Consider the following 13,468-nt stretch of genomic DNA (forward strand, 5'->3'; position numbering starts at 1 on the left):
CTTGATATGTACTCCACCACTGATTTATGTCCACACCCAGCTCTTCTTCTGAAGGATTTTCACTGTGTACCTTTCTTGTCCAAATCTCCTCTGTGACTTTTCAACTCTTAGCCAGGTTGTTTTATCTACTCAAGTTTTTAATCTGACAATTTCTATTTTGTTTGGAAATTATCTATTTTTTTAAGGTTTTACATTTTTTTCACAGGATGGCATATGTTATTCTTATGTCATTAAACCATTCCTGATCTGGGATTATACCTCCTTTCATATTCCTAATATTTTATATTTTTGTGATTTTTTGTTAGGTTTACCAGATACTTATTTCATTTGTCTTTTAAAAAGGACTGGAGTTTTTATTTATCTTTTCTATGGTTTCTGATTGATTTCAGATTTTATCTTTTAAATCTTCTTAGTTTCCTGGTTTATTTAATTGGTTCTAGTTTCCCTCTTTTCATTATAAAAAAAGTCCAAAGTAGTTTGAACTATGCCATTCATGGCGAATCTTATTTCATCTAGATGCCTCGCAGAATTATTTTGATGCAAATCCTGGTTATGCAACTTTGCCTTATAAATATTTCAGTATATATTTTTAAAAGGACTTAAAAATAAAATGTGCTGGGCACAGTGATACACACCGATAATCCCAGAACTTGGAAGCTGAGGCAGGAAGATTGCCATGAGTCTGAGGCCAGCCTGGGCTACAAAGTGGATTCAAGGGCCAACATGAACTACCAAATGATGCTTTGTTACAAAAAGCCAAAAACTGTACATATCATACCTGAAAAATATAAACATAATTCGTTAATATCAGTGTTTGGGTGGTTCTATTAGTGTTAAGTCGGGACAAGGGCAGAGTCCCCTTAAGACTGCCATCTTTCCAGGATCCCCACCCGCTCGCTGCGAGGATGGTTTCCTAACTCTGGCTCTCATCTGTAAGAAAAAATACATTCTGTATTGTGCCCAATACATTAATACCTACATGCATAACTGAAACAAATACTGCCCTGAACAGCGCATTTACCACATGGACTCATCTTACCTGCTGCCTTTCTTTTAAATGTTGGCTGCAACCCACTAAATTGATTTCCCATTACACTGTTAGTTATATTATCTGCATTTTGAAAACCCTATAAAGCAAGCTTATAAATATTAGATTAACTGAAAAGCTCATGAGATGAGTTTTAGATACCTCTTCTGAAGGAAGGGGGAGAGAAAAATCCTTTTATCCACTAAGTGACTGATGCTTCAAGCCAAACCATTACAATTCAGGCCATTCATAGCTGCACTTAACTGTATTATTTATGATTCTCCCTGCATTAGAACCCACCTGTCCATACATGTATTTGAGATCCCACTGCCGGTTTTTTCTATTTATCTTTCTGATCATTTCTGCCTGAAATTTCAACTTCTACTTTGAACACCGAACATTCAAATGAAATCAGTCATTTATCAGTCAACTGAAGTCACTGTAGTTATCAAACAAAAAGTCACATGAAGAAATGAACTTCAACATTATAAATGTAAGGAAGACCTCACCACGCCCCTCTGTAGTGACTGACCCTATTTTGGACATCTTTACTGCATTTCAACAAGAGGTTCCTTCCAGAATTCAGAAGGCTGAGGGAGGAGGATCACTGTGACTTCAAGGCCAGCCTGCGCTACACAGTGAGTTCCAGGACAGATCCGACTTCCTGGTCAGACCTTGGCTGAGCTCCTCCTCTCCAGTAAAGTAGGTCCTTGGTTTTGACCTTCAAAGAAATGAGACACTCATTTTGTGTAATCTAAAAGAGCTTTATTTAGTATATAATCTCCATACAATTCAGTACAACAAATTATAAAAGCTCTTTGTAAGATTTACTCATTGGATTTTAAAAACAGAATCTCAACAGCCACAAGAAAGTGAGCTACTCTCATCTTAAAAGCTTTTTTCCCATGAACAATCACTCTGTCCTAGGCTAAAAGGTTGTCATGTATAAAATATCTGGGAGCGTGTTAACCAAGATACGTGAGCTGAGAAAATTTTGGTATCTTCCTATTAATGTGAAGGGCTGAGTTAAATTTTTTAAATTAAATATTTCTATGTGAAATATTGGGTGAATTTTGGTCAAGGATGAATCAAAGTTTTGACATCATAGTAAAAATTAATATGGAGTCAGTATACTCATTTTAGTTAATTGTGAAATAAAGATGCAGACCAGATGAGACATCTATATATGTCCTTGTCACCAGCAGCACCTACCCAACACGCACACACTCTAAACCTAACTGGACTCACACAGGTCAGGGAAATCATCTTTAAGAGACAGCAAATGACCTAGATCACCCCTTATGGACTAACCTCCGAACCTCCTAACTAATACATCTGAAATGAACTGCTGTTCTATAAAGGCCTGCAAGAAAAGTGATAGGGACCTTTCAACTTGGGTAGAATTTCTACTAGCAAACTGTTAATTATTACTAGTAGTTGGTCATTTAATTATTAAGTAGGATAAATAGGGAAGCGTAACATATGGGTATTTTTTTCCTGGTCCTCCACATGGGACCCCTCACATGTGAGGCGCGTGCTCTGCCACTGAGCTGTATCTCTAGTCCTACATTTCCTAATATTTTGCAGTGAAGTCAGCGACTTTCCTCTTTGTAACAATACAGTGACTGTGGTTCTACTCCTTGCATAAATCACACCAACAATGCAATTTGGGTACATTTTAATACCTTCTTATTGGTTTAGGCATTTTAAAGGCAGAATGAATACCTAGACAAATTTTCTTGATTTTTATGTTTTCCCCAATATTTAAAAACCTTCTTTAAACCTGATGGATCAAAAAGTAGTTTTATTAGCAATTCAGCATTCATCAAATCTTACCAAAACATTCCATTTAATTTTTGTAGACACAATTCTTTCTTTTTACACCCAAGTCTCCTAGGTTTATACACAGCTGACTGAGTTGTGCACTCACAATACGAATTCCCAGGGAGAGCCCCAAGAGCAGCATCCAGTGGAGGTGGGGTGCAAGGGCACCAGGAATACACCCTCTTGTCTGCTGTGTCGGGCTGGGGAGCAGCCCACAGGAGGGATGGGGACTTCAGTGCTCTGGGGAATCACAAGTGGAGCCAATTATAAGCACTCCTACTGTATTTAGGAGGTCTTTTCGACTGTGAAGCCAGAAGCCAAGTCAGAGGGTGTTTCTGTCCAGAAAGTGAGAGCCATAATTTGAGGTTGTCACCAAACATGGAACAGCCCCCAAGGCTTGTGTGCTGGGGAGTTCAGGCCACAGGGCTCTTGCTTCAGCTTGCAGAGAGGCTAAAGCTACAGCCAGACCAGATGCTCTCCCTGTTTCCTCCTGTGTGAGTCAACAACAAGGTCATAAATGAGAAATCTGACAGGTTCTAAAAATAGCTAACATGATTTGTTGGGAAACTGGATCATCAGGAAATAAAAACTTCTACTGTGCATGGTCACAGTGTCTTGGAAAGAGTGTATACATGGATTCTGTCTTGCAATATTTTTTTTTTTGGCACTTTATATTTTTCACTAAAGACTGAACACTAAATGTTTTGGCAACAGTGTTACTATGAAAAAACTCAGTGGATGCCATCAACGTGGTGGAGATGAGCATACAAACTTAAGTACGTTTTCCTTGTATAGTGATTCCAAATACTTAAGACAAATACACACAGGAATATTTAAAATAAACTTAAATAGGCCTGAAAGAGTAACAGAGGTTGTAAAAAATCACATAGTGTCAACATACTGTACCTTACATGTGCTTGGTTTCAGTTAGAGTAAGGCACCGCCAAGGGGTGTACTGACCCATGCTGTCAGCTACAACAGGCATGCATCACTACTGGCTTAATTAAACTTTCAGTACTGATTAAAATGTTTTATTATTGTATTACCCTAAACTGCCGTGGTCTCCAACCTTATTAACAAATGTAGGAAAGATATAATTCAGGAGTTTCAGTTGCATAATTTAATAACCCAGCTACTGCCAATTTTTTATTTAAATAAGTTTTGATAAAAACCAAGTACCCTTGTGTCCAACAAGACAGTGTAAAAATGTTTTTGAACACTCTTAATAAGTAGTAGCTGAATACGAAATCATGTGGACGTGTGATGCTATCCATCTTGATGCCGATGGCAATTTACTTCACTGCAACTGCAAGGAGAAACATGTAAATCATTTCCAGCTGCCAAGAACAGGGGAGAAAGTTAATTTCATTAGCCAGCTTGATCTAATTAAATAGACGATATGCTTTTATCAGCAACTTTTACATGTCTAATCATTAGAAATGAATTATAAAAGCAATTATCAAAAATTTTGAGCAGGTTTGTATAATCTTCTTCATTCTTACAAATAACATAACTTGGAGGCACTTGGTTACCCTTTAGCGAGGAAAAGAATAACGTTACCAGGGCCCTCAGCATAAGATTGGAGACCACGAGTCAAACTTGGTAGGCGAAGGCTGTCTGCCAAAAATACTGCGTTAGTCAACTAGTCAAGACACAATGTTTAAAAAATTTTCAGAATTTGCAAGGTTCTAGGCTGTAAAAAATACAAAGGCTAAAAACACAAAAAGTTTACAAAATTTTGCAAACCCAGTAAATTGAAATGAGTAAGAAATGAAGCAAACTATTTTACTTGCCGGAGAGATTAGAGTATCAATAGTTTTTTTTTGTTTGTTTGTTTTTCCTTTTGTTTTAAATAAGACTAAAAAGTTAAGAAATTCTACTCTCCTAAATAGACTTCTGAGGACTGAACCACATAGAACTTGTGACACTTCTTCCTTGCCCAGTATTAAAACACTGTCCATGTGTGACATAGATTACTGAATATATGACATTTTAGGGTACAACGTGATGTGTAAGATACATAAAAGACTTAACTTGATTTTTTTGTTGTTGTTCATGTTAAAATCAGAAAAATTAGAAAACATTATAAAATTGTAAAGATGAAAAAGGACAACAAACAGCTTTTTAAAAAGCCACCAACTGATCTTCCCTAGTGAAATAATATTAAATAATTTAATTATGCATCCTTTCCTTTCCATTCAGTCAGCGGTGTCCTGTAAAAATGAAAAGTATTTCTGATTCTGATCAGGCTGGCTGTCTCAGCATGGCATGGTGCTGTCCAGGCTACCTGGAGCACACACCCTTCTACCCAAGAGCCAAATTCCAGATGAGTCTTAGGCAGTTGTGAACATTTCGTCTAATGAATATTACAATATGTGAAAGATCAAGACAAAAAAAGACTTCAGCTGTTGAAGACGGTGACACTTGTGTTAACAGGTGCAGGATGTCTGCATGTCACAGCTTTTGGGTACCACTGACCCATTCACCCTGGAACCATCAGCTACCGACTCCCCTTACGATGTAGTTTCACAGTGTCCAAAACGGAGAAGGGCCAGAACATCCACTACTTGTTCCTGGACAGCTTGTAGACGTGAAAGGTCTTGTTCTGAAACACCCTGGTAAAGTGTGCCATGTAGGGAGGGAGGTTTCTTTTGATCTCTTCACAGAATCGAGGGTGGTCTGCAGGCTTCAAGTCAGGGTCATTCTCTCCTGGGCCATCCATCATCTAAACCCAACACAAACCCACGTTCAATGTGGGGGTAAAACGTACTTGTAAGAGACACAAAAGTACAGCAGATAATGAGTATTTTAAAATACAGTAAAAGACACATTGCCAAGAATGGTAAGCGTGTTCGAAGAGAAGGGGAGTATTTTGAAAGGGACTCATGGTAATATATCTTTTACTATAATATTTTCTTTTTAATGTAAACATTCACTGTAGTTTTTTCTCAATCAACCAATTGTGATAATTTCTGTCAAATAAAAACCTTTCAAAAAATAAAAACAAAACCTTTACAATGTGTCCTCATCCACCTTATCTACCCGATCTGGCACCATACGACCTCTGGCTCTTCCCTAAAGTGAAACTGACCATGAAAACTGTCCACGGTGAGTGGATACGGACACCAGGCAACCAAAACAGAAAGACATGCTCACAAAAGAGGGCTTCCAGAACTCTTTCAGAGGCGGGGAAGACGATGGGCTAATCGGGTCTGAAGCAAGGGGAGAGCACCTTGAGAGGGACTGATGGCCATGCACCTTTTTCTGAAATGCATTTAAAGAGAACCAGTATTCATCATGGTTTTGATCACTCCTGTCAGGTACTGGGTTTCCTCAAGCACGTGTTAGTGAAACTAACTAGAGGTCAGTTGGTGTATTGTTCTTCCTCTTTAGAAGTGCAGACCAAGGCTGAGAAGGAGGGCTGAGCATCGCACAATGGTCACCATTAACGGCAAAGTCAGAACTAGAACTCAGATCCCCTTGTTCTCAGAAATGTATACATACTATCCCTCTCACAACAATGAAATACACAGAACTGCTCTGACTAGAGAAAGTTTTCCAACTCATCAGATGCACAAGTGAGAAAAAGTCATGTGCAAACAAAATGTAAATGTATGTCATTAGTCTCTACTGTCTCCGAATTGAGAAAGTTACTATTATTTTCCTTTGGGCAAAAATTTGAATTTCAAATCACTAATTTGTTTTCAGATTAGGTTAGGCTTGTTATTTCACCTCATCCATTTACATATAACCCTCAGCTTTTTTTTTTTTTTTAAAACTTTTTATCGGTACCAGGGATCGAACTCACGATCGCCTGCTTACAAGGCAGGTGCTTATGCCACTGAGCTAAATCCCCAGCCCCCTAACCCTTAGCTTTTATATCCACTGTCCACCCTGGTTCTAAAGGTGGAGATTCCTATTTGAGACCCAGCACAACTTCAGAAACTTTTCCCTGGAAGGAGAAAGAGACATACAACTTGTTTTTCTGCTCTGGAGTGCAAGCTTAGCCACAGAAGGCTATCTCTGTGGCTGTGCACAGAGCGCCTGAGAGGCAGAGGGAGAAGGAATAGCAAGAGCAGACCCTGCTCTTGGGAGAGGGGGTGACCTGCTGCTGGCAGTAGCCCATGGATGAGCTGACAGGAGGCTTGGAGCAGTGCTGGAAGAGGTTAAAACTTTGTTTCTTGTTTAAATGTTATGCAGGGCCTTATTATGTCAACCAATCAAAGACAGAGCTGCTGTGTGACAACAGACCTGGGGACCCTCGGGTCCTCTTACCCCTTACTTGCCCCTGTGGCAGTTACTAAAGTGCTATGGGAGAGATTCTACAGAACAGAAGGGACAGAAGACTTGAATACAATACCATTCTAATAGGTGCTGCCTACCTATAATCCCAGTACTCTGGGAGGCTGAGGCAGGAGGATTCTAATTCAAGCCCTACCTGTGATTTAGGGAGACTCTTTCTCAAAGCTAAAAAAGGGCTGGAGATGTAGCTCAGTACCAAGGCCCTGGGTTCAACCCTCAGTACTCTAAATAAATGGACATATAGTTTAAGAAGTATGCATGTACACACACACACACACACACACACACACACACACACACACACGGAATAAAGACTTCAGGATTCAAACTGACTGAAATCCCATTCTCTCTTGCAGAGTCCTGTTGCGTAATGCGACATGCTCACATGTCCATTGGCGATGTCCAGCAGGTCCCGAAGCCGGCAGCCCCGGCGGTGCCTACGCTCGTAGCAGATGCTGTCTTCCAGGATCACGTAGTCAGTGCCAAAGGACTTCAGGAGGGCATGCACTTCCTCTGGGGACCTCTTTGCATATATCTGATAAATCTTCAGAATGCAATCAAAACAGAATAGGCAAAATACCTCTCAGCCGCTTCTGAGTTCACTGAGTGTGCTATAACCTCCCATGAAGGGGACTCTGAGACTGAAATACATAGGTCTCCCCACTCCTGCCAAGGCCACTGCTGTAATCATATTCTTTAGTCCTGTGGTGTGCAGGGGGAAATTTCCAAAATAGTATAATTATCTAGCTGTGAGATGTGTTGGATGCATTTGGATTCAGACACCAAATACACTTGGATTGGGAATGTATTCTTTGCATTTAGGAATATATTCATCAGTAGATGTCAACTCTAAGAACACTGCAACAAAGTAAATAACACTGCTAAGGAAATAAGACAACAAAGGGGACCCAAAACAAGAATAGTCCAGTGCGGGTGATGGTACAGTTTGGGGCACACTGGCTGGTAAGGGAGAGATCCGGCTGCTGACAGTAGCACTGTTGGGGGGCCCTGGTCCTCAACAGGGAGTGCACTTGTTGTCCTGTGGCCACTACACTGCATATGATTTGCTCAGAAGAGCCTGGCATCCATTGCCACTTCTCATCCTTCTCGGAGCACAAGGGAGCTGGGCTGGCCCCAGTCCCTGCCAGGTGCCCAGGTGAATACATGGACCGAGGGTCCTGTGTCCTGGGACCTGGCACTGGGGAAGGCTGTGTGGAGTGTGGGGAGTGGGTTAAGAGAAGAAGCACTTCCTGTGCTGCCCTGATTCCCAGGATAGATCCGTGACTCTGGGACAGAGTGGGAGGCCCTCGTCAGTACTGCTCACATTCCTGGGTGAAAAGGGAGAGAGGTGAGCTGCTTCCGCTGTGAGTGCTGAGAGGCTGGCAGAGGGCCTGACAAAGGCCTTCCAGAAGTCGAAGTTCACAACTGAAGACCAACATGCAGATCTTCACGATGCCTGTTTCAGGGAACAACACTAGGTGCCTCCTGAAGCGGGTGGTGCCCAAAAGGACATGGCTTTCTGCAGTTCTCCTGCCTAACCAACATCTCCTCCCAAACCGGCCACCTTTCTACTGAACCTGGAGCTGTTTGGGACACTTGGGCCAACTGAGAAACTCCAATTTTAGCCGAAAAAATTGAGATGATTTCCATTAAAAAAATAGGGTACTCAGGAAAAATCATTAAAGTCTGACACCTTGTTGGTGAGGACTGAGGGTAACAGATGTGTTCCTGCATTGAAGACTGGAATGTAAGATGCCGTTGCACAGAGGGTGGGGGCTACAGCCACACTTTGTGTCCCAGACAGCTGAGATCTGATGGACACAGATATCACTGCATTTATAAAGATGCATACACAGGTTCATTGTTTGGAGCACTGTATGTATAGTTGCAAAAGACAGAGGCTGCCTATGTGGTTAAATAAAATATGCTTTATCCACATAAAATACATATAATTTACAATTAACAAGGAAGCGAGAATAATATACTGAGACACAATGATTCCTAAAATATATTATCAAAAAAGCAAAGTATATTGTTATTTCTTTATTTAAAAAAAGGCAGAAAAGAATATAAATATACATGTGTGTATTTGTTTGTAGAAGCATAAAATACCAGATGAAAGATAAAGAAGAAACTGCTAACACTGCTTACTTCCTGGGACACAGGGATGGGAGAGACTTTTCACTGCACTTCCTTTCATATGTTATGACTGTTGAAGTACGTGACTATATTACCTATTTTAAAAAAACAGTAACAGCAACTGGGTATGGCAGCAAATGCCTGTAATATCAGTAGCTTGGGAGGCTGAGGCAGGAAAATTACAAATTCAAGCTCAGCCTGAACAACTTAGTGAGATCTTGTCTGAAAAAAAAAAAAAAAAGCAGCTCAATATTAAGGCGTTGAGTTCAGTGCTCAATACCACAAAATCAAAATATAAAAACTTTCCAAACTGAGCAACAAAACTCCCACAACCGAGAAATGGCCCATGAAATGATACATAGAAATGTTACCATTTCTCATCCTGTGTTTCCCTTTCTAACTCAAAAGCTCGGAGGGCTTTGTCTGAAATACTCTTTAGTACACTCCAGGTGTGGATTTTCTTGGTTATCCCTCCAAGAAGAGGCTGCTGCCTAAACAGCTTTTAAGCGAGGGGGCAGGCTGCTATCCACTGAGAGGCACGTTTCATGCCTGTCCCTACCCCACACACTGGAGGAGCAGCCTGACACCCATCTCTCTCCATGCAAGGAAGCTGAGCTGTTGGCTGGCTTAGGAGAAGCATGAAAAAACAGAGCTGGGCCTCACCGCTTTGGTTCGCTCCCTCAGGCTGCTGTCTTCGTAGTGCGGGTGGTTGGTTAAGGTCCTTCCTGTGCACAGCTTGACTCCAGCCAGTAACTGCATGCTTCCAGCAAACACTGCCTTTCTTGGGGTGTTAGAGCTAAAAGATGTTAAGAGTCTGAATCAAGCCCATTGCTAAGATATTCTCAAAGACATTCAAGAAGACATCATCACACCTTCAGATTCACCCAACTATGTTAGAAGTGTTAAGAGACAGGAATTAAGCACAAAGCAAAACCAAACCAGACCAGATCAGACCAGACCAAATCAAACCCCAAGGTAAGGCAGTGATGGCAAAACCTTTTAGAGGTGGAACGCCCAGACTGTTGTAGATGTCATCACCTGGCACTGCTACTCCTTTTGATCATGTGCATAATCCCTACGCTGTCTGATGCTGGGCTGCTGCAGACCAAGCTGTCGTGACTTGGCTTGCTCACCCAGTGAGAGGGTCTGGGTATGGCTGCGGCACGAGTGCCATCGGTCTGCCACCACTGGGTTAAGGTTTGTGCTCGATCTATTTTATGTATATTTTTCATATCTCTTTTTGTTGACTAGAACAATGTTTGGGAAGCTTCTAGCTCTTAGAGTGGAGGAGTTTACTTTTAAGATGAACTATCTTAGGAAACTGGTAGATAGCTCTTGAGTCTATAGTTTCTAGGCTAAAATTCAGGATTTTCTCTTTCTACTGTTTCAGAGAAGCAAAATTCTAACAAAAAGAACTCAGAAGATTGCCACTGCTTTTAGTACTAAACTTCACTGAAGGGGGCTGGCTAGATAAAAGTAACAAAATACAAAGTCAGGAAATACAGGTGATTGTGAATTATTTCCAAGGATTTTTATTTAAAACAAAGGAAAAAAAATCTCAGATATTACTATAAATTAAGTAAAAAACTTAATAAAAACAGAACATGGGGAGAAGATTCTGAAAAAAGTATCTCATTAGTCAATATGGGGATGTGTGTTATTTCTGGCATGGAAATATTCCTTCTCCTTGGTCTTGATCAGGGAAAAGCGTTTGTAGCTTTAGGGATACAGGACACCCCACCAGTAATCACATCTTACTTTCCAATTACTGCCCATCTATGATTTTCTGCCTCCTAGGGGCTCTGGGGGACAATGATGGAGGAGAAGAATAGATTCAAAGAACTCAATGCCCACCAGCAAAAAGGAATCTTAGTAGTTAATTTAATTTCTTTCTGTTTTCTGGAACCTGGGAGGTGCAAACCAATGAGGTGTTATTTTACCATGGAGAAAACAATAGCTCTTCTAGGTATAGTATTCTCCCTAGTGCAGAATTTCCACACAGGCCCATTAGGAGCATTGCATAGTAGGCTTACCCTTCCTTTGCTAAGAAAGAGGCATCTATGCTGCACTGACTAAAATGATGGAGACAGTTTTGAGGAATCTATTTGAAATCATCCTCTGCAGAAAAAACTATAGCAGGCATAATGTTTTTGGAGAGCATGGCATGAAGCTTCTGATGCTGAGGTTTTTAAGAGAAGCTTCATCACATTCATATGTCCCAGTAGGATGTGCTATTTATTCCAACCCAATGCCAAGACTACAGCATGAATGCCATCCAACAGCGGCCTTCAGATGTCTGTGAGCGAGACGTCCCACTATTCAAATGATGACATTTACAAATAATTTGCTTTTGAAAAATTCAAGACTTTCTAACGATGACACTCATTCACTTGCATTCCAATAAGCCTTCTTAAGTGAGGGGAAAAAAGTGGATGGAATTACAATGAGCACGAAAGGAATGACACATAATCTGCATCCTTCCACATCCATGCCAGCGTTGAGAATGTGGATTCCAACAGAAAGAAGCTTCAAGAGAGCTTGGCTGTCCTTGATGAGCTGTTACCATTCTGACAACCAGACTGAGGAACACAAGATCAGACAGATGCTTGCCCTGTCACCGTATAGGCATAATGGGGGATATTTGACATTTGTCTCATGTGGTCAGAGGAACAGAATGGTTGAACATGTTCACAAAGGGGATGTAATTCATGTCATGGTGCTTGCTAGCTTGAACAACCGGCGGTACATGCTGCCTGATGGGACAGTAATGCACTACCACCAGTTCAGTATATACTCATTTTGGGCCTTGTATACAATGTTACTCTCATTTAGAGTATATCACGGTAATTCCTAAAGAGAATATGAACAAATAAGAATTGAAGAAAGTGCCATTGTTTTTTCAAGCCTTTTCTTTCTTTCTGTGTTTCTTTGTTTCTTTCTTGTATACTCTTAAATGGTATAAGCCACTCCACTGGAATAAATCACACAATAACACCACATGCTAATGCCAAAAAGGGGCTATCCTAGAACAGACAAATTCTTAATGCAGGAGAAAGGAGCCTGGTTTCCACATCTGGCAGAGCATGAGGTAGATGCAAACGATCCTGGCTGGAATAGACTTGCTACCTAAACACACCTAACTGCCCTTTCTATTCAAAAGACAGGTCTAGCTGCTGAATGTCCAACATCAGTCAAATCACTGTGCCTGTCTTAACATCACCATTTTAATAAAAAAAAAATGTGACAAGAATAGGCACAAAGAAGATGCAAAGAGCTGTTCACAGTGTGCATTTTATAATTACAGCAGAGACAGAGATGGACCTTGTTGTCTATTTATAGCTAATGATCAAGGTTTTAACCTGCTTCCCAGACTGTAACAGTAATACTCTGATGAATTACAGAGTGCATGAAGGTTTAAATGTCAAAAAGTCTTAGACTGCTTATGTGTGTGTGTGTGTGGGTGGTGGTGGGGGTTACAAAGTTATTCTTTATTTATTCAAAATGTATCACTGAGAGGTAACAGCTCAATTGATAACCATGGTATGATAACCTGTTTTTGACAAGCTTATTGGTCATTTCAGCCAGGCTCAGCTTTATTACAGACAAACACTTTCTAAATGCTTGTTGCTCAGGATGCCCTAAATGCACCTGCCCTGACCCTCTGCGTCCCAGGTAGCCGCAAGCTATCAGCAGATCAGAAAGAAGCCATTTCACATGGCTGCTTAGAGAAATTGAGAAAAATGGAATACAACTCATTATATTGCATCATGTCTTCACATTTGGTCTTATTAGCAAAAAGTTAGAAAGTTTAAAAGAAATGCAATCATTTGAACTGTGAGTGTAAGTCTCTAGGATGTTAACATACTCCTTTATTAGGAGCCTTGATTTTCTTTTAATGTTGTAAAATAAGGTAATCCAATGGCTAGAAAATGAATTAGAAAAAATACTTCTTTGAAAACTATTGACTTTCAAGGCTAGAAGGGTTGACACTTACTTAATTATGTTGACTAGGTTTTAAATGCTGGGCCCATGGCAAACCTGGGATATTTCATTGGCACTTTAAATATTTAATTTTATCAATAAGGCAATGGTAAAAGTCAAAGCAACAAGGAAAGAGGAACACAGAAAAAATCATTTGTATTTTAAACCTAATTGTATATTCATTGTATATTTTTT

At 40.4% G+C, this 13,468-nt stretch overlaps 1 protein-coding gene across 9 annotated transcripts in view; it reads right to left on the bottom strand.

Annotated features, from left to right (window-relative positions):
• Nucleotides 1-1,770: 1,770 nt before the first annotated feature.
• Dpy19l3 (dpy-19 like C-mannosyltransferase 3) overlaps nucleotides 1,771-13,468 on the bottom strand; it is an 81,327-nt gene continuing 69,629 nt past the window's right edge. For 6 of the 9 annotated variants that reach the window (XM_023563703.2, XM_003466523.5, XM_063253404.1 and 3 more), the window contains 3 exons: nucleotides 9,956-10,088; nucleotides 7,539-7,697; nucleotides 1,771-5,576 (listed from right to left, as the gene is read on the bottom strand). In XM_023563703.2, the coding sequence (XP_023419471.1) occupies nucleotides 5,415-5,576; nucleotides 7,539-7,697; nucleotides 9,956-10,088 (454 nt within the window). In that variant the 3' untranslated portion in view covers nucleotides 1,771-5,414. Of the gene's footprint in view, nucleotides 5,577-7,486; nucleotides 7,698-9,061; nucleotides 9,515-9,955; nucleotides 10,089-13,468 lie in introns of those variants that run through there. The other 3 variants (XM_063253405.1, XM_063253408.1, XM_063253410.1) reach the window with 3 other exon arrangements.

This window comes from Cavia porcellus, unplaced genomic scaffold, assembly GCF_034190915.1.
Source record: "Cavia porcellus strain 051 isolate PalLab524CR breed Dunkin Hartley unplaced genomic scaffold, mCavPor4.1 scaffold_7, whole genome shotgun sequence".
In the NCBI taxonomy this organism is placed as follows: domain Eukaryota; kingdom Metazoa; phylum Chordata; class Mammalia; order Rodentia; family Caviidae; genus Cavia; species Cavia porcellus.